Source organism: Equus asinus, chromosome 15, assembly GCF_041296235.1.
Source record: "Equus asinus isolate D_3611 breed Donkey chromosome 15, EquAss-T2T_v2, whole genome shotgun sequence".
NCBI lineage: Eukaryota > Metazoa > Chordata > Mammalia > Perissodactyla > Equidae > Equus > Equus asinus.
In genome coordinates, this window is record NC_091804.1 from 23885348 (window position 1) to 23906009 (window position 20662).

A 20662-nucleotide genomic window follows, 5' to 3' on the forward strand; every position below is an offset into this window, starting at 1 on the left:
CCTGTGAGTGGCTTTCCAGATCCTTCTCTTCCGTCTGGCCCCAACAAATTGCACCAGCCCACCCCCTCAGGGGACCCCACAGTGGTTCTTGGGCTCATTTGGTCATCGACCCATCCCCACTCCATTTGAAATGTTCTACAGGACACGATTCTCCAGGAACGTGGTCCCACCACTGTCACGACAGCCCACGCTAGCCGGGCCCAAACCTTTCCCATGTCCCAGCTCTTGCTCACATTCCCACCCCCCGCAATGAGCATCCCAGTGTTCTTCTCTGGCTGAAAAATTGATTTGGGGCCTCAAGGCCCAAGTCAAATGTCGCCTCCCTGAGGACTCCCTGGACACCCTCGGCTGGAGGATGGGTCTGGGCCTTGGGGCCCTTGAGGGCCTCTGAGTGCATGACTGGATGGCTGGTTCTCAGACTCCTGCTCTGAGGCATCTGCCAGCCCTGCGGTGGGGAGTCCTTTAGAGAGAGAGGCTATTCTGGGGCCTGGGGATATGGCAGGGAACAAAACAGGCTTGTCTGCTCTGGCAGAGCTCACAGCCTGTGAGGAGACAGATGCTAAACATATAAACTAGTAAAATATACATCCAATGTCAGGGGGTGATAAGGGCTATAGAGAAAAAGTGAGTAGAAATAAAAGGGGGGAGAGGGTCCCAGGGACCCAAGGTGCTCCTGATTGGGTGATCAGGGAGGGCCTCTCTGAGGAGGTGACATTTGAGCAAAGACCTGAAAGAAGAGGGGGGCCAGCCATGTAGAGATCTGGGGGAAGAGCATTCCGGGCTGGGGGAACAGTCAGTGCAAGAGCCCTGGGGCAGGATCGTGGTTGGTGGTTTTTGGAATAGCAAGGATGCCAGTGTGGCTGCAACTGAATGAGCAAGGGGAGAGTGGAGGGAGGTGAGGGCAGCAGGCAGCCAGGGCCAAATCGTGCAGGGCTTCTAGGCTTCAGGAAAGACTCTGGCTCTTGCTTTGAGTGAGACGGGAGTCTTGGAGGGTTCTGAGCAGAATAGGGAGAGGGAGAGAGTCTGACTTGCTTTTTGCAAGTTCTGGCTGTGTGACCCAGAAGAGCTTCCAGGGGGGCCAGAGAGGACACAGGGAGCCCAGGAGTGGGGTGGTGTATCTCTTGGCTTGGAGGAAGCTGAGGCAGCGGACACAGGGAGAAGGTAAAATCCGAGAGGTATTTTGAAGGTAGAATCAACAAGATTTGCAAATCTTGTTGGATGGAGAGGGCGAGGCAGTAAGAGAGTAAAGTCAAAAATGACTCCAGGTGTGGCCTGAGCAAGAGAAGGATGCAGCTGCTGCTGGGGAGGACAGTGGAAGGAGCAGAGGAGCAGGGGTGGGGACGGGGGGGAGGTGAATCAATGAATGACCTGCGGGCTTAGGGACCAGACGGCTCACACCCAGCTCTGGTGCTCTGTGGGAATTGGAGCGAGCAACCAACCTCCCCTTTCGACCTTAGTTTCCCCATCTGCAGCTGAGGAGCCCCACGTCCCAGGGTGGCCAAGAGGACTGGACGCTGAGGGAGTCGATGACCTTGTGGGGAAAGGACAGGCCCAGCCTCCCAACTGCTATCCCCCACCCCCTGCAGCCTGCCGGGAAGGGGGTGTCGAGGGGGAGGGGCGGCATCTGTCTCCCACCAGGCTGGGTCTGAGCAGTTGGGAGGGGGAGCTCTGGGAAGCTCTCGTGGAGTGCCCTCAGACCCGGGGCACCCCGAGCCAGGAGTGGAGAGGTAGGGGGAGCGGGGCCCCTGTGGACCCCTGCCTCCATGTCCCCCGGCCTAGAGGGTCAGCCAGCCATGGAAAGCAAGCGCTGCCACTTGCTCACTATGGGATTCAGGGAGCTTCCCTGGCTTCTCTGATGCCAAGTTCTCACCCACCTCAAAGAATCCAGGGGCGACTAAATGAAATAAAGTGTCTGGCACACGGCAGGGGCTTGAAAACTTGGGAGATGTGCTCAGACCCCTGCCCGAGGGAGGCCGTCATTCACCAGCCTCGCTGTGTTCTCTGTAAGATCCTGGAGCCAGAACTTAGGTTCCTGGCCAGCGGCTGGGGTGGGGGTGAGGGTGCCTCCAGAAGGCTCCTTTCTATCTCTCTACCCGGCGGGTGCCTCCAGGCCTCAGTAAAGCCCGCACCCTCACCCCTCCAGCACCCGTCCTTGACCTCTGGAATCTGGCACCCCGGCTCCAGGAAGGGATTTCAGAGGCGGGAGGGGCCCCCGCAGCATTCCCTGTACAATAACTAGGGAAACAAGCTCAGAGCAGGGCAGGAGCCAGGCAGGCAGAGAGAGACCCTCAGCCTTCAAGTCCCCAGTTCTGGGGACTCGGGCCACACCTACGCCCCTCACCAAGACTTCTCCAGTGTTCTGTGCACTGCAGACACAAAAATGACTCAGACACAATCTCCAGGGAACTAATTGTTCCTGCCCACCTACTGTGTGTCAGGGACTTGGCTGGGTGCTTTATTTCCACCCTCTCAGTTAATATCCATGTTGTGTCTCATCACCATTCCCATTTTCCAGATGAGGAAAGAGGCTCAGTGAGATCGCACAGCAGCTAACATTTCCCAAGGCCTGCTACACCCTCCAGGCTCTACGCGCACGATGCACTAAGCTTCACGCCAGTCCTACGAGGGAGAGAGGATTGGCAGCTCCATTTTACAGATGAGAAAAACAAGGCCAAAGTGAGGAAAGGGCCAAGCCGGGATTTGAACCCAGCGCCCTGTGGCCTGAAGCCCCAAGCCCTTCACTCCCTTCTGTGCCAGGGTGGCCGGAGCAGAAGGTGGACTCAGCAGTCCTTGTAACCAGCCTCCAGCCTCAGCGGGCCCTCACCTGGCTTCCTTCTGCTCCCTCTTCTGCTTTGGGCCCAGGGTCCAGGCCTGGCTTTGACACAGAGTGACCTCTTCAAAGGACAGCAGAGGCTTTTCCAGTTTGCCAAGCCTCCTAGAAGTGGTCTTGGGAGCCCATTTTCCAGACGTGAAAACTGAGACTCGGAGAGGCAAGCAGGGCACTTCCCTGAGGTCACGTGGCAGGGAAGTGGCTGAGTTGGGGTCCCATCGGTTCCAGCCCCCTCACTTCAAGTTCAGAGCCCCCTCTCCCAGAAGGACCCACACCGCCCCCCCATGGTGCTCGGCTACGGGCTCAGCAAGTGCCACCGTGGCAAGGTCACAAGCTTTGCCCTGCTGTCCTTGTAGGCAGGGAGTGGGAGGAGGAGGAGCAAGGCTGGAAACAGGGAGGGGCCTTGGCCACTGTCATGGGGACAGGGACATGGCGCCACCCTTTATGTCCACTCCCTCCCTGACACTTGGCCTCAGCAGCTGCTGAGACCCCACGGGCAGCAGGGGCCAGGGCAGCAGCTCGGCTGACTCAGTGATGATGAAGGACGTCACACCAGCACCACACTGCCAGACCGACAGGGTGTTCTCAGTAGGATCCGAATGGGTGCACGCACACACAGTCACACTCGTGGTCTGCCAATGCCCACGCCCCAGGTGCTTGCACACCTGCCAGCACAGATGCTCACAAGCACACACGTTCACAAGCATGCAGTCTCCCCTCCACCTGTACACACACACACACACACACACACTGCCCTGGGCACACACGCATCCCCAGCCTACACATGGACAAGCATATGCACACTCACGCCCACACAGTCACCTTCTGCACACACACATGCACACAGACTCTGTGTGCACACATGCTCTACCCCGTGAATGCACGCGTACATGCACAGTACTCAATCCATCCCACAACCTCCCAGGTAAGAGCTGGCTTGGAGAGGTCCAGGTTGGCCTGAGGCTGGGCTGGGCCCCAGACCTTTGTCCCTGGGCAGCCCCAGCCACAGGCTCCCTACCCCACAGTCCTCCCAGCAGCATTTTCAGGGTCCCAGATGGGCCTCCTGACTCCCAGACACTCGGGGACGGGAAGACAGCTGGTAGGGGCCATGAAGGAGAAGATGTTCATGCCAGGTCTTAGCCAAAGAGGAAGGGGGCAGGCTGTCCTCACCCCCCACCAGAGAGTGAGGGGAGGCCCCAGGAAGGTAGAGCCTGATCCTCCAGCATCACCCAGCCTTCAAAATGTAGCCCCCCTGAGGCCCCGAGACCACATTCACCCAAATCACCGAGGCTTGATTAATGAAATAACCCGCTTCTGCCACTTATGAGAAATCCAAATGGGGCCTGTGCCAGACATCGTTGTCAGCCTTCTCTCTGAAAGTCCCCCAGGACCTAGGACAACAGAGGCCTCCTCCCTTCTCTTCACCCCATACCCATCCTAGTGAGCCCCAGGAAAGTCTCCAGACACCTTACATGGAGCCAATCCTGCCTCAAGCACCAGCCTGTGATTACACACATCTTGACCACGGGGATGCTTCTAAACTAATTCAGACTAAGGTGTAATGGACTGAAAGCTTGTCATAAAAGACATATGCTTTCAAATTGGATCAGGCTGCAAGACATCTCAGACAGGGTCAGAATGGAGATGCGTAGAGGCAGTCCCCAAGCTCAGGGCCTGCCCCTGTCGGTGGTGTGGGCTCAGGGAAGTTCTGAACCTCACTAAGCCTCACTTTACTCATTTGAAGGATGACAATAACAACAGCCCTGACCTCTGGGCTGCTGTGAGGACTCAACAAGTCAGTGTGTATCAGCGCCTCAGCACAGTGACGGGCACACAGTAGGCAACTCAGACACGGTCCCCATGGTGACAATTTGGAGAAAAGCAAGAAATATCGAGGTACTCAACCAAAGGTCACAGCATTGTTACACTGTGCAAAGTCAGAGGCCATTTCCCGCCCAGACCAGCGGCCGCAGGTGCCAAAGGTTTGCACAAAAGCTCTGGGGAGAGACTGGAGACTGTGAAAATGCTCTCCACTAAATGAACGTCGTCTGCAAACTGGGAAAGGACCACCATTAGTCAATTTGGCCTGAGGAACACCTGGGGTCCGACTAGAAAAAGCCTGGTGTTGAGAGCAGAGTTTGGCAATCCGGCTTTTCCCCTCAGGGAGGGGGGCGCTATTGGGGGGATTCTGGCATGTGATGGGCCAGCGGAGCAGGGGGATCTATGTCCCAGCCCTGGCTCCCTACCAACGGAAATTCCTCTCTGGAGACCTCAGTTTTCCCATCTGGAAGATGGTAGAGTTGGGCTGAGAACAGCTATCTCCAAGGAGCCCTGGGGCTCTCTGGTCCCAGGAGTTGACAGATGGCCAGGGCTCCACCCCAGACATAACCTGTGGTCCTTGCAGGCTGCGGGGACAGCCCCACTCTGAGAGACCAGAGGAAAAGGAAAGGGGTTGGTTCACTTTGTGGCCGACGCTGGAACGGAATCGGAGGGTCTTGTCTCCGTGGGGTTCACTTCCCCTGCTTGGCAGCCCACGGAGGCCGGAGCAGGCCAAACACAAGAAATAAAACATCCCAACTAGGCTTTGCCCAGTCAGGAGGCCCGGCCGGCCCTTGTCATAAAAAGATCTTATCCCCGTGAGCAGCGGTGCCCGCTGGCGGCGGACTCCGCCCTCCTCCCTCAGCCCTCAGCCCTCCGCCTCCACTTCTATTTCCTGTGACAACCTGCAAACTGAAGACGAACTTGCCTTCCCCCCTCCCATGCCCAGGCCCCCGCTCCTGCCGACCCCCCGCCCCGCCCCACCCCCCACCGGGGCCCCAGCTGCAGGAGGCCCCGCAGAGTGTAATTCCCCTCGCCCTCCTCTCCGCCCTGGGCCCGTCCGGACAGATTAAGCCTTTGTCACACACACCCAGAAAAACTCAGGGCCAGATGGGACGGGACAAGTGGTGTCAGATCATCGACCCGCGGCTGGCTGGCCGGGACCTGGGAAGGGCCCCGACCACAGCACCGCATATGGCTGTGGGAGGAGGAAAGGGGGCCCAGAGAGGGGGCAGCCAGAGAGCAACATGGAAGAGAGATGACACACCACAGCCACCCTTGGGACCCGAGCCCACGCGGGGACCTTTGTTCAGCTGCTGGATGACCCAACTCCCACACCCCTCTTCCCTGAAGTCGCTCTGCCTGCCCGCCTTCCCTGGAGCCTCCCTGGGCTTCCTGATCACACCCTTGGCCATGCCCACCCCCCTGCCAGCTGGGTGCCCGGGAGCCAGCATAGAGACCCACCCACCCCAATGCCCCAGTGTCCCCACGAGGCGTGTGGGTGCTAAATAACGCCTCGGACAAAGGTTTATGGCCCAATGACCTTCACAGAAACCCACCCAGGACAAAACTGCAGGATCTCTCCCAACTGCCACCAGAGGCAAAGATAACTTTGTGCGTGTGTGCATGTGTGTGTGTGTGTGTGCGCGTGCGTGTGTGTGGAGGCCAGTGAAGGTAGGGGACGTCCTTTGCACCTTTCAAAGAAGGTCCCATTCAGCCCCTCCCAGTAAGAGGCCATGGCTGCCCCAGAATTCCCAGCAGGATTTGTTCCTCTTAGATCAGTGAAAGGAAAATGGAAATGCAAAAATAATAACTGAGCCCCCGGAATGTGTGTGGAGATGGGGGTGGCAGGGCTAGGGGCATCTCCTGCGGCTGGCTCCGGTTGGCTGGGCGAGTGGCAGGTAACTAACGGGTTCTCTGGGGACCAGCAGGCCAGGCAGGCGGGCGAGGGGAGCTGGAGGGGCGGGCTGTCGCAGGAGGGCACGTCTGTTGTGTTTGTTGTCCTCCTGGCAGCCCGGGCAGGGACGTCTGGGTCCCCCTTCTCTGCCTCCCAGGCAGGTGGTCCCTCGGGAAGGGCTTATTATTAGTCTGAGCCAGGGTGGAGGCTTGTGAGGCCCCTGCTGACAGGCGAGGCAGGTCAGCCCGGGCCTGGAGAAAGGGCTGAAGAGCCGGGCTGGGCTGGCAGGACCTGGAGCCGGGGCCCAGCACCCATTGCTGCATGTGGCCTGGATGGGTGTGTGCTCCGCCTTGACGGCTGTGTGGCTAATGGGGTAGGGGGACTGCCCCATGATGCCCACTCCATGTGGAGCTGTCGACCCCCACAGAGAACCAGGGAGCCAGCTGCCATGTCTGAGGGTCACCTGCCTGCCAACTCCAGGAGTGGGTGGAGTAGGGGCTCCTGCCTCAGACATGAAGGAGGCTGGGTCAGGACTCCCAGCTCCCTGGGGAGGAATAACCAGGATGTGGTGGGAGTGGGGGGCACTCACTGACCTGGGAAGCCTGGACGGCTGACAGCACTGACCCAGGGTAAGGAGTGCAGACCCAGCCAAACATCTGGTGGGTCACTGACCTCGAAAAACCACGCTTCCACTGGGGACACCAGTCATCTCCCCCAAGATTGGGGAGAACCCAAGGGGGGACCGAACTGGCAGGGTGGGGAGGGCACACCTAGGCTGGGAAGAGGCAATGACCATACTCCCCCCGTGGGCAAGTGGGCACTGATTTGGGCTGGGGGAGGGGTCCCTGATTCAATCCGGGGAGGGGACAATGACCCAGGCTCCCCGGGTTCAGGGGAGAGCACTGATTTCGGCGCGGGTGGAACCCTGCCCCGGCGTCCCCCTCCGGGAATGCGGCCCCAGCGCGCCCCTCCGCCCGGCCCCCTGCTTCGGGCCGGCCGGCCGGAGGCGGCAGCGGCGCAGATGGGCTGCTGGCGGCCGCAGCGGCAGCGGCGCGGTTATCAGCGCTCCTCGCAGATGGGCCGCCCGCCCTCCGCGCTCGCGGCTCCCCGCTCCCCGCGGCCTGCAGCCCCGTCCCCTGGGCGCGGGGGGAGGCGCCTCCGGATCCGCTCCCCGGCTCCCGCCTCCCTCCCTGGCGGCCCCCTCACCCCGCGGCCCGGGCCCGGGCGGCCGCCGGAGGGGGAGGGGGAGGGGACAAGTGCACTTTTCGTAACGACCGAATCAATTGTGTGTGAAGAGCCCGCTCCGGCCGCGGACGGGGCTGAGCGCGGGGCGGGCGGGCCGGACGGGGGAGGAGCACGGAGGGGGGAGCGGGGGAGCGAGGGAGGGAGGGAGGCCGGCGCGGGGCGGCCCCGCTCGCTCGCTCGGGCCGGGCGAGGCCGGGGAGGGAGCGAGGGGGGCAGGGAGGGAGGCTGGCCCGGCCCGGGCGGGCCGGGGGCTGAACGCACTAACGGAGGGTCTCCGCCACGGAAAGTTCAAAGCTCAGCAGCGCCCCGGGAGCAGCCGCCCCCCCAGCCCCCACCCGCTGCAGAACAATGAGGTCCCGGCGGGGGAGCCGCGGGGCCCGCGCCGCACGCCCTCTCCAGGGCGCCCCGGGCCGGAGGGGACGCCCTCGCCCGGCCGCCCGCCTCCTCCCTCTCGGCGGCTGCGGTTCCCCGCCCCCTCCCCCACGCCACCCCGCCCGGACCGGGCTGGCCCCGGGGACGGGGGAGGGGAAGGGATGGATAGGTCAGGCCGCCCCCGTCCCAGGGCGGGGGGAGCCAGGGGCCAGGGGAGCGGAGGGGGCGCCCCACCCACCCGCGGGAGGCTGCTCCTGCGCCAGGCTGCGGCTCGGGCTGCCCCTCCCCGGGCCAGCCCCGGGTGGGGTCGGGGAGACAGTGCCCGGGCGGGCCCCCTCCCCTGGCGCTGGGAAGCCCAGTGGACTCCCCGTCCCGTGGCTGCCCCTGCCCCCCCTCCCGCGGCACCACCCTACACACACACACACACACACACACACACACACACACACACACCGCCCAGCCGGCCCGGGGGCGGGAGCGCGAGGCGCCCGGGACAGGCAGCCCCGGGGCGGGCGGGGTGGGGGGGAGGCTCGGGCTTCGGAGCAGCCGCCTGCTGGCTGGGGGAGGGGACGGGAGGACGGAACATGCTGGGGTGAGCAGCCCGGGACAGCCCGCCCGGCAAGACCACGGCCCGGGCAGCGGCGCAGAGGGGGGCAGGGACGCCCTGAACCCGGAGCGCTGCCCGGGCGGGCCAGGGCGGGCGGGTGAGCAGGGACGCGTGCGCCTCGGGCGGGCCAGACCCACGGACAGCCTCAGGGACACACGTTCGGACACACATCCACGCCCCCGCCCGCCCCGAGCCCCGCGGCGGGACCGGCCCGCGGCCGCCGCGCGCGCACTCACCGAGCCCGTCTTGACCGGCACATACACCACTTGGCCCATCTTGGGTTCCCGGCCGCTGCCCAGGCGGAAGCCCTTGGAGCGCACCCAGAACTGGAACTTGCCTTTCTCGCCGGCCGCCGGGCCGCTGCCAGCGCCGGTCCCGCCGCCGCCCTGCAGGACCTCGGCGATCCGCTGGTATTTGCTGCGTGTCACCGTCTTGGTTTTGGCCGAGTCGCCGTAGGTGCGCAGGCACCAGTCCCGGAACTGGCGGCCCAGCTCCGAGTCCCCGGGGCTGCGCTCGCGCTCCCAACCCCCGCGCAGCAGCAGCGTCGGCTTCGGCATCCTCCCGCCGCGCCCGGCGCCCTCGGGGGCGGGCCGGCCGCCGGGCCGCCCGGTGCCGGGACTGGGCTGGGCTGGGCCGGGCCGGGCCGGGGCGCGCCGCGGCCCGGGCTGTCCCGCGGTGTGGCTCCGGCGCGGCTGCTTGATGGGCACGGGCGGCGGCCGGACGCGCGGGGCTGCGGCGCGCTCTGTCCTGCTCGGGCGGCGGCGTTGGCGGCGGCGGCGGCGTTGGCGGCGGCGGCTCCGGCTCGCCTCCTGCTCCGCCTCCTCCTCCCCCCGGCCGGGATGCAGGAGCGATGGAGGCAGCTCCGGGCCCGGAGGTGCAGAGGGGGCGGGCCGCCCCGCGGGCGGCCGGGGGAGGCGGGAGGCGGGGAGCGGCCCCGGGCGCGGGGAGCGAGACCGAGCCTGGGCGCGGGCGGCGGCGGCGGCGGCTGTCAGCTCGCGCGGCTCATCCTGCTCCTGCTCTGGCTCCCGCTGCCGCTGCTCTTCCTCCTCCTCCTCCTCCCGCGCCCGCCTCCACCACGCCGCGGGATCCCACCTGTTAGAGCGTCGCAGCCTTCGCCGCCGCCCCCCCTCCCGCGCCCGCCCGCGGGGCCCAGCCCCCGCCCCGGCCCGGCCCCTGGGGGCGCGGGGGCCGGCGCGCCCGCAGCCGCCGGGAGGGCCGGAGCCGCAGGCGCACAGTGCCCAGCCCAGGGACCGAGTTCCCTCTGGCCGGGCCTGGCCCCCAGCCCCGCAGGCCGCGCTCCGCCCGCGCTCGGCGGGCGGTCTCGCAGGGAGCAGGGCGCAGACCCACCCGGCCACTAGCGTCCCTGCCTCCCTGGGCGGCCCCGCCCGATTTTAGCCCGGCGCGGGCCGCCCAGGGCAGGGCCCTTTCCCTCCAGCAACTGGCCTGACCTCTCCGGTGCGACCTGGCGCCAGAAGAGCAGTGTTCCCCGGGGGAACCCCAACCCGCCACCCTTCGGGGCCCGCAAACTTCCTCCCCTTCGCTTCGCCCCGAATTCACCGAGGTTTGGCCGGCCTTGCTTCTGCCAGCACCACTGCTCTGGGACAGCCCCAGGCCCCAGGGAAGTCGCCAACAGTGGCTGATGGCCTCACTCAGGCCAACGCCACCAAGGCTTCTGGCCTCAACACACCCATAAATTCATTCCCAGACACCCTGCCTTCTGGGTGCACCTTGGCCTAGAATCTTTGCTGAGTAAACTCAGGTCGCCCTGCCATCCTCCTCCTCCCTGGGCAAGACTGACCTTGGGTAGAGCCAGCCCCCTCCCTCTTAATGAAATTACTCACATAAATAAAGGCACAGGCCACTTCCCCAGGATTTCTGCCCTCCTTTCTTAACACGTCCTGAGGAATTGCTGTGCTTCTCTCCCTGTTGTCCCCTAGGGTCCACCCCCAATATCCCCAGGCTGCTCCTGCAAGCGAGTCACCACCCACGCCTGAGGCCCAGATTTTGGCCAGTGCAGGACCATTTTCTGCCCAGGAACTACTGGCTACCCCATTCCAAGGTCCCCCAGCCTCATAGTGACAGTGTGCCGTGTCCTGGCGACCCTGAGAGGCAGAGGAGACGCCCATTTTACAGATGGAGGCCTGGGGCTTGGAGAGGTGGCCTGACCTGCTCAAGGTCACCCAGGGACGAGGGGAGGGCTTCAGCTGGGGTCTGTCCAGCTCCTGCTGCCACATCATACCCGAAGTGCCCCCTACCATCCCCGGGAGGGATCCCCACACTGTGTGTGCCCAATTCCCTTCCCCCAGCTGCAGGGAGCTCCAGATGCTCAGGGACCACGTCTGACTCATTCCTGTATCCCAGGCTCTAGCACGGCACCTGGCACACAGTAGGTGCCAATAAATGCTGAAAGAACCCAAGAGGTCTTCCAAGTCCCAACCTCTCTCCACATTTCACAGAAGAGATTTATTTTTAGATAATTTACATTTCCGTGTTACTTTATATACACCAACAACTCCACAGTCATTTTTCCTCTTTATCTTCCTAAGAGCTCTTTTTGGTTCCATGCTGGCATGCCCATTTTTCAGAGATGATCACTGGGGCTCGGAGAGGGGAAGTCATCGCCAAAGGCCACCCAGCCCCAGGGGTACGGGGACTTCTGCATGATTTGGAAGCCCAAGCCCTGACTTTGCCAATATGCCCCTTGCCACTTACCCCCACAGCTGCCTCTCTTCCTGAAAACAAGGCGCTTATCTAGCCCGGCCATGCTAAAGACCACTTGCAGCGAGGGTACCCTGGTGCCGAGGTGGCGGGGCCCTCTGTTTGAGCCCAGGTCTCTGTCCAGTTCCAAGACCCACTTCAGTAACCACTAAGCCGGACCCCCTCTCCATGCAGCCTGGGTCTTTGCCTGCCTTTCAGAACCTAAAAACCTGATTGTCAACCTTGGGCTGAGTTTCTAGTGTGGCAGAGGGGGCAGGAGAGCGACAAGAACGTAGGCCTCTGGCAGGTCTAACTACCGTCCGCCATGGCATTCTTCATGCTCACAGGTCCCAGATGGCCGCTTCCCCAGTGAATGAACCCATCAGTCCACCTTTGCTGGGTGACCTCAGGCAAGTCACCGAACCCCAACTTCATCATCTGCGTAACCGACAGACGGCCATGGATGTAAAGTTTCAGCAGAATAACGTGTGTGACAGTGCCTGGCATATGACAGGTGCCCAGTGGATGCCATGTTTTCCTTCGTAGAGGCTGCAAAGTATTCAAGGAGGAAGATGAGCATTGTTGATACTTTTTGTGTTTCATTCATTCAACAAACATTTCTTGAACAGCTCTTAGCCGCCAGGTGCTGGGGATATAGTCTTGGGATCCCCAAGGTCCTTGCTCTGTTGAAGCTCACTGATGAATGGGGAAGAAGGTCACTGACCAAACTGACTTTCAATAGTTATGGCTTGGGGAAGGGGCATGATGGAAACGAGGAGCTGTGAAAATGGACAGGAGGGACTGCTTTTCTTAGGGGGATCAGCAAAGACCCCTCTGAAGAGTAGTTTTGAGCAGTGACTTAAATGACAAGGAGCCAGCCATACTCTGTTCTGAGGGAAGAGCATTCTGCACAGAGGGAACAGCATGTGCAAAGGCCCTGAGGTGCAAAAGAGATTGCCGTTTTCCAGAAGCTGAAAGGAGGCCAGTGTGGCTACAGTGAAGTGAGGGAGGAGGGGTTGGAAGGCAGGAGATCATGGGAAAAAGTTTGGATGGCATTGTAGATGTGACGGGAAGCCACTGGTGAGTTTTAAACAGGGGAGAGACTGAGGAGTAGAGAGGAAGTGAGGAGTGGAGGGCAATTACAGAGGCCTAAGGGGCCTATGATCAAGGGGCTTGGAGGTCAGAGGCCTTGGTTTCCCCTCCCATGTGTCAGCTCGCTACACCAGGTGCATCTCAGCCTCTTGCCCCAAGAGGTGCTGGGAAGCCCATGGAGATGGCTGAGCTGAGGAGTGAGGAGTGTCCCCACTTCTGCAGAAACAGGTCCCTGCAGCTCTGGCCTCTGCACATCAGTCGTGTCCTTTAGCCGATGTCCTGCCCCAGAGCATGCTGGGTAGGAGGTAAGTTTCTCACAGCGCCCAGCTTGGGGGGCACATTGGGCAGTCACGATCTGAGGGGGGCAACTGCTCCTCCTTTCTTCCCATTCCCACCGCCTGCCAAAAGGACAAAGTAGGCTGCCCCGATAATCACAGGTCAGGGGATCCCCGGGATTTTTTTTGTTTTACCCGTAGTCCAGAGGTCCAAGGGAGGCAGGATGGACGTACAGGGAGTCCAGACCTCCAGAGCTCACGTCCACTTCCAATACTGACAGTAACGCTCTGGGTCACAAGTGGTCAGCAATGAAAGGTCTGCAGAGAGTGTACAGTCTAACTCTGCCTTTTACAGATGGGTAAACAGAGTCCCACAGAAGGGAAGAGGCTCAGGGCCACAGGCAGAGGGGGGCATCTGGCCTTTGCCTGGTTCGGCTCAGACCGCCTGCTTTTCCCTGAGCTCTGACTCTGGGCCCAGAGGAGGGGAATGCCTGAAACGCAGAGGTGAGGTGGCCCCGATTGGCCTGGGGTGGAGCAGAGTGACTCAGACCCCTGCAGAGGCCTGTCTGCCAAAGGCGACAGGGGAGGGGTGGTTTCCACTGCTGGGCGCTGGGGCCCCTTCGAAGCATCAAGGACTTGTGCAGCCATTGCCAACCCCCGTTCCAAAGCATCCACCCCTGCAGTCAGTCTGCCCACCTGCTGCTCCAGGTCCCCCTCACCCCGAAGGGCTGCTGAGCCCTCCCTTTGGTTCAGGGGCTGCCCTGGTGGCTCACAGACTCCTGGCTTTCCCCATCCCAACTCTGATCACCCGACAGCATGATTGCCCGGTGACCCGTACCTGCTGGTGCCCAGGACACAGGCTGAGGTTTCATAATTCTCGAATAAATGAGCAAATGAATGAATGAATGAATGGGCTGGTTCTCAAAATGCACTTCTCAGACTGATGTCTCCAGCATTTTCCACCAGGCTGCTCTGCCTCCCCCGAGTCAATCAATCCATCGGCACTCAGTGTGTGCTTCCTAACAGACTCCACGACCTTACAGGAGCGCCTTGATTTCGCCAAGCCTCAGTTTTCAAGGCCAGGAAAATGGGGATAATCATTATACCTAACCCACAAGGCTGTTGTGAGGATCCGCTCTCAAATGTTAGCCCCATCATCACTGCGTCCGTCTGCCATTCACTGGGACTTTGGTTCGAGTGTCCTCTGTGTGTCGGATGCTGTGCCTGGTGTCGGGAACACAGCCGTAAACAGGATGGACCCCCCCAGCCCTCACGGAGGTCAGGGACGAGCTGACTTTGGAAAGATGGGGACAAACGGATTGAGAATTAGAAAACAAAAAGATGCCACGAGAACACGAGACAGGAGGGCTCAGAGGAGCAGCTCTGAGAAGCCCGATCCTAAGGGGTCCTTGGACAGAGGGGCTCAGGGCAAAGACGGGGGAAGGAGAAAACGTCTCCTGGCCGGGGATGGCCTGCACCGTGGTGCCTGTGGAACCACGCTGAGTGGGAGGACATCCTGCCCACCTCGCAGAGTTTGAGAACCCCTGGAGGCCGGCATCTCCTTTTCCAGAAACTAAAGCGTAAGGAGAAAAGGATTTCATTCAAATGTCGCCTCCCTTGAAGAACCCCCCTTGACTGCGCTTTCAGAAGTAGTGCCCCAGTAACCCTGTCTCCTTGGCCTGCTTTACCCGTCTTCACAGGCTCAGCACCACCTCCCACCATAATGTGTGATTATCTGGCTTTATTGTTTCTGTGCTTCTCATGTGCAGGAATGTATGTTCCCAAAGGGCAGGGATTCTGTCTTGTTGTCTGCAGCGTCTCCAACAGCCATAACAGCTGGGCGCATAGTAGGTGCTTGATGCGTATTTGTCAAATAAATGAATGAATGAATGAAGAAATCCTAAGGGGTGTGTGTGTGTGCGCGCACACATGCATCGTAACTAAAAACTGCAATGAGATCCAGGAAGATTTATGTCAAATTGGAAAAGAAGGCGGCTTTCCTTCTGATATTAATTTTGTCTATTGTAAATCACTCCGCTTCATCAAGCCTCAGTTTCTGCAAGTGTAAAACAGAGCTAGAACCTACTTTGCAGAATCATCGTGAGACGTCAATCAAATGTGGTGCAAAGTGCCCAGATGGGGCCTGGCACACAGTAGGTGCCCTGCAAGCAACCCTATTATTCTGATGGAGCCCTGGGTGGGGGAGGCTCACGAAGGGGGATCCCAAGGGCCTGAGCCTTCCTGCGGGACACAGAGGAAGCTGACACTGGATCTGTCCCGTCACCTGAACTCACCAGTAATTTATTGATGCTGGATGCTGGCACCTAGCTGCTTGCTGGGTTAAACTCAGGGAGCGGTGTGGGGCCATCGGGCCTACCCCCAGCCTCACCCAGGAGGGGCGGGGTGGGGAAAGTGGGTCTACACGACCCAGGAAAACTGATAGGTCAGCCCTTACAAATCCCCTACTATGTGCCAGGCACTGGGGGACTGGGAAGAAACCAGGTGCAGTCCCTACCTGGACTGAGCTCGCGGAAGATGAGATGGACATAACTCATAATTTGAACAATCACAAAAAGAGTAAGAGGGCCAGCCCGGTGGCACAGCGGTTAAGTGCCCACATTCCACTTCAGTGGCCTGGGGTTCCGTGGTTCAAATCCCAGGTGCAGACATGGCACCGCTTGCCAAAAGCCATGCTGTGGTAGGCATCCCACGTATAAAGTAGAGGAAGATGAGCATGGATGTTAGCTCAGGGCCAGTCTTCCCCAGCAAAAAGAAGATTGGCAGCAGATGTTAGCTCAGGCCTAATCTTCCTCAAAAAAAAAAAAAACACCCAAAAAAAAGAGTGAGAGCTGCATGAGGGCCTACTATGTGTCAGGAACTTTGAACATATAACCACATTTAGGCCTCAGTGAGGCCTTGTTCGTATTTTATAGGTCAGAAAATGTCATCAAGGAGGGGTCAAATGATGTGCTCAAGGTGACACAGCTAGGGAGCTGCAGAGGGAGAGTCTGAACCCAGATCTGACCAGCTCCAAGGCCCAGACACGAGTTCCTGCCGCCCTGCCCTGATCAGGCCCACTGGGCTGAGGGGCTTGAAAAGAAAGCTAAATAAAGAGCTTCGAGAGGAGGCCCCTTGCACTGAAGGCTTCCTGGAGGCTGAGGCCTTTACCTGGCCTTCAGCAGATGGTGGAAAGACCAAAGCGGGGTGCATTGTAGGGCAGGGAAGCAGCCAGAGTAAAGGCTGGAAGGTGGAAAAGGGAGCGGTGTGTTTGGAGTGTGGTGGGCACACTCACTTGGGAGAGCAGGGGGGCCCTCTAAGGGGGCAGTGGGCATGCTGGGGCCTTGAACACCAGGCCACGCTTTGGGGCTCACTGGGCGGGCCATGGGGAGCCATGGCAGGTTGATGAGCGATGAAGCCACTGTTTCCCCCTGACCTGTGTGTTCTAAGAGGCCGGCCAGTTAGGCCAGAGGGGCCTGGCATGCAAGCACCCCGGACATCTCCTTCCAGCCTCGCCTCTCTCCTCTCCCTTCCTCAGCGCTCTGGGCCTGGCACACTCGCTGCCTCCAGTACACGCCCTGCTCCCTCCCCACTCTGTACCTCTGTTCTCACAGATCCCTCCTCCCGGGGCTCCCCCTCCATCTGCCTGGATCCTACCCAAGGCTCAGGTCTCCCTTCCAGGCCCGTTTCCTCCGTGAAGCCTGCCCCGACCACACCAGCCCTCAGTTCCAGGCCTCCACCTCTGAGGCCCGGGCTGGGCACGGGCTTGGCCTCCACTGAATGCCGCAGCCCTCTCGGGCTGCAGTGGTCAGCTGTTGCTTTCACCTGCCCAGCAACATTCTTCTCCTGGTAATCTGAAATTCCTTTGAGAAACTGCCCCTTCCCCATATTCAGAGCATGCAGCTGGAGCAGGACTGACCTGAACCCTGGCCATGGAAAACATCCCATCCCCTTGACCACTGGATGACGGCCAGATTTCTGACAACGCCGCCTGGGCCCCTGGATTCAGCAGTGCCTGAAAGCCCTTTTTATTTTCACTCAGGTCTCTTTGTGCTGGATTTCTTGCACCCAAAGATCCTCGTCAGAGGTACCATCTGTTCAGTGCAGTTTAGGCCTCCTCTGATCTGGCCCAGACAGCCGTACCAACCTCCTCACTGGACTCTTGGCCTGTAGGTTTTCCTTCCACCCCAATCCATAACTCTCTTAATTGGGACCTCTGTTATTCCTCAGAACTCCTTGGATTAGCATTCAAGGCCTTCCACTGTCCTGTTCTGGCCTACCCTCTCTGTGGCAGCCACACTGAACTCTCCTTTCCTCTGAACAACAAACTTCTCACATGACTATGACTTATACATGCTGTTTCCCTCACTGGAACTGCCCTCCCACTCCAAGTCTCTCCCTGGAGAACTCCTAACCATCCTTCAAAACCCTATTTTACTGTCAGTGTGTCTGCCGTACTTCCCATGAGCCCCAGGCAGGGTGAGATGTCTCTTCCTCTCTGGCACCTCAAGCTGGCCTCAACCGTTGAACAATGACCACAGCATGGTGTCCTCATTGTCTTCTTCTTGGTTACTTTCTCCCCGGATAAGGAGCTCCTCAAAAATAGGGTCCTGTCTTATTCACTTATCTCCCAAAGGGCACGTTATTAATTGTCAGCTGACTAACTTGCTGATGGGGACTCCACTCAAGGTCAAGCTGCCTTGAGGCCTCAGGACCATTAGGTAACTATTTTGCTGGTCAGCTCTTCAAGTGGACTGCTCACTGGGGTTTTCTACTTCAGGACTTCTCAGGGCCTTTAATTTGCTAGTGGGCACTAGGAACCTATGGACAGCTTGCAATCATCTTCCCCAATTACTCCACTTCAGGAATGGGGAAACTGAGACCCAGAGAGGAACAAGGACTCATCCAGGCAGTTGACAGCAGCACTGGGTCAGGGTCCAGCCCCCAGCCCCTCACTCAGCGTTCTCCCCTCAACACCCCTGTGCCTCGCCCCTCTAAGCCTCAGGCCCCCTCCCGGCACAAGTCACCTCTGTGGCAGAATGTGAAGGAGGAGGGCTCTGGAGCCAGACTGCCTGTATCTGAGTCTTGCGGCCCCTCTCCCCAGCTGTGTGACCTTGGCCAAATGACTTAACCTCTAAGAGTTTCGATTTCCTCATCTGTAAGGTGTTGACAGCAACAGCACCTACCTCGTGGGGTTGCTGGGAGGGTCCACATGGAAGCACTTAGCACAGTGCCCAGCACACAGTAGGCCCTCAATAAGTCGCCACCAGCTTTCTCAGGAAATGTGGGGCGCCCCGAGCCCTGACATCTCCGGGAACTGTGGGTCTCTCTGGAGAAAGAGGCCGAGTAATGGTCCAGACTGGGCTGCCCTCCATGGCGTTCGAGGCTGCGTCTCGGCCCGGGGCCTGCTCGTCTGCGTGCCCGGCTGTCGGGCCCCCTCCTTTCTGGTTTGAAAGAAGGCATTTTTGGTTTAGAGGAATTTTCCCCATTTCACATTGGCTGCATAAATTGGATTTTGTTGAGTGGCTTCTGACAAGCGAGTCGAACGGGCCTGTGTGCGGAGGGAACTCAAGGCCGCCTCCGGCCACAGGGGTGGATCCAAGGCCTTGGGTTCCGCCTGGCGCTGGCCGGGAGCTTGGCCCCTGGGCAGCTGTGTCCTGGGGGAGCGTGTGTGTCCTCAGGGTGATCCAGAAGCACTTCTTCCCCAGGGAATTCTTCCCAGAGCTGTCCCAGAGCCTTCCCTTCGAAGAAAGGCCCCAGTGGCAAATGGCCTGGCTCTCTCTCCCACCCCCTCAAGCAAACCTGCAACTGGATTCAGATTCTGGAGGGCAAGGGGGGTGTCCCTGAGTCTCCTACCCCCTGCTCAGTCCCCTCCAAGATGACAGTCAAGGCCCAGAAGGATCACAGTGCTTTTTCGCATCTTCAGCCACAAACAACTGGCAGTTGACATAGTAAAGTAGGAGAGATTTCAGTTAGACTGCAGGAGGGACTTCCTCCCTGCCAGACGGTTCAGATCTGGGCAACGCAGGATCTCGGAAAGAGCACTAAAGTAGGAGTCGAGACAGCTTTGGCTGATGATTACTGTGGGGCTTTGGGTCAGTTTCTCCTTCCCTTGGTGTGCTCATCTACAAAATGGGAATTATAATTTCTGTTCACCATAGAGGATTTCAAAGGAGACAATGAGATGAGGCCTTGAGGCCAGTGGCAGTGGGCTGGATCGAAAGACCTCCCTAGGATCCTTCTCATTTTCGGAAGGAGTGCCCAGGGCCACAAGTCTAGCCTGAGGCCCAGGGACCCAGTGGTGAAGCGTGTGTGTGTGTGTGTGTGCGTGCGTGCGTGCGTGTGCTCAGGACCATGGGTCACATAGTAGGTGTGAAATTGATGTTTGGTTTTCTCCCGCTTCTCGGGCCGCCCTCCAGATGCAGACAGAGCCCTGGGCAGGTGTTCTTCCCCGGCTCTGCCCGCCTTGCTTTGACCTTGGCCGTGTCCTTGCCCAGCTGTGTCTCCACTTCCCTGTCTGCACCACGAGGACTTGGGATGGTCCAAGATGCCCGCTCTTCTGAAACTGTGACCCTGTGACTGACCCGCGGAGGCCTGACCCTGCTCCCCCACGTCCCCCGCCAGCTGCTGCGGCACGTCTCGGAAGTGCTGACCTTCCTCTGCTTCCCTGCCTCTGCCAGGGCCTTGGGCGTGGGCTCAGGTCTCTCACAGGCCGTGACCGTGCACGTGTCACTCCCTCTGCCCCGGGGCCTTCGCCCAAGCCCTTCCGCTCTTGCCCCAAGTCCACCTAATGAGCTCTGGCTCATCCCCACAGCTCTCAGCTCATCATCGCTTCAGGAAGCCCCTCCCTGGGGTCCCCTCCTCCACGGCCCGCTCCCACAGAGCGTTCTCTCCCGGGGGAATCACTCTCATGGGTGTCCCCTGCACCCCTTCCTCGTGACACTTGTCCACCTGCGCATTTCACAGGGATGCGGCTTCCTTACAGATGTCTGTCTTCCCCCAGACTGTGACGACAGGGGTTGGATCGGTCTCGGTCCCAGTTGCACCCCCGGTACCCAGCCCAGGGCCTGGCCGGAGTCGATGTTCAACAAATGGCTGCTGAATGAGTGGAGGGCTGGCCTCCCCGTGCTGGGGCAGGAGCTGAGCTGCTGTCAGGCCCCAGCTTCAGAGGCTGGGCCGAGGGTGCACAGGCTGGGCCAGCTGCAGCCACACCCAGGCCTTCTCATGGGGCTCTCCCTGCCGTCCGTCTGTCTGTCCACAGAGCTCAAGAAGCACAGATAGCATTAGCTCCATTTTGCAGACAAGGGAAGCAGCCCCAGAGGCATGCTGGCTCAGAAAGGTCACTCAACAAATACGGGATGGTTGGGGTCAGATCCCAGGGCTAATAAAGGCTGAAGAGCTTTTTCTATTCTCCATTTGACAGAGGTGGAAACTGAGGCAAGGGGGCAAAGGGAGTGGCCCGAGGTTTTCCTGGCCGGTCAGCAGCAAGGGGGGGATGGGAAACTGTGGTTCTTGAACTTGTGGACCTTTCTCTTACTGGGCTGAGGGTGACGATCCCTGGGCTTGACCTCAGGATGACCCTATGGCTTCAGATGATGGATGACACCACAGGACCACCTCTGGGAGTGGATATGGCGTTGAGAAGCGCCCTGACGGTTTGGGTATCCGCATAGCACCAGGCTGCCTGGGTTTGAACCCCAGCTCTGCCACTCACCAGCTGTGTGACCTTGGCTGGGTCACTTTACCCCTCTGTGCCTCAGTTTCCTCACCTGCAAAATGGAGGAAATCTGGGTTAAGACATAGATAGAACAAAGCCCCGAGAGCAGGGAGCG

General features: G+C 60.1%; 1 protein-coding gene across 2 annotated transcripts in view; it reads right to left on the bottom strand.

Annotated features, from left to right (window-relative positions):
• NOL4L (nucleolar protein 4 like) overlaps nucleotides 1-9475 on the bottom strand; it is a 124358-nt gene extending 114883 nt beyond the window's left edge. For both annotated transcript variants that reach the window (XR_006513813.2, XM_044747961.2), the window contains exon 1: nucleotides 9006-9475. Coding sequence is in view for 1 of the 2 variants with exons in the window: in XM_044747961.2 (XP_044603896.1) it covers nucleotides 9006-9326 (321 nt within the window). In the remaining variant the exon portion in view is untranslated. The remainder of the gene's footprint in view (nucleotides 1-9005) is intronic.
• Between the last annotated feature and the right edge of the window lie 11187 nt (nucleotides 9476-20662).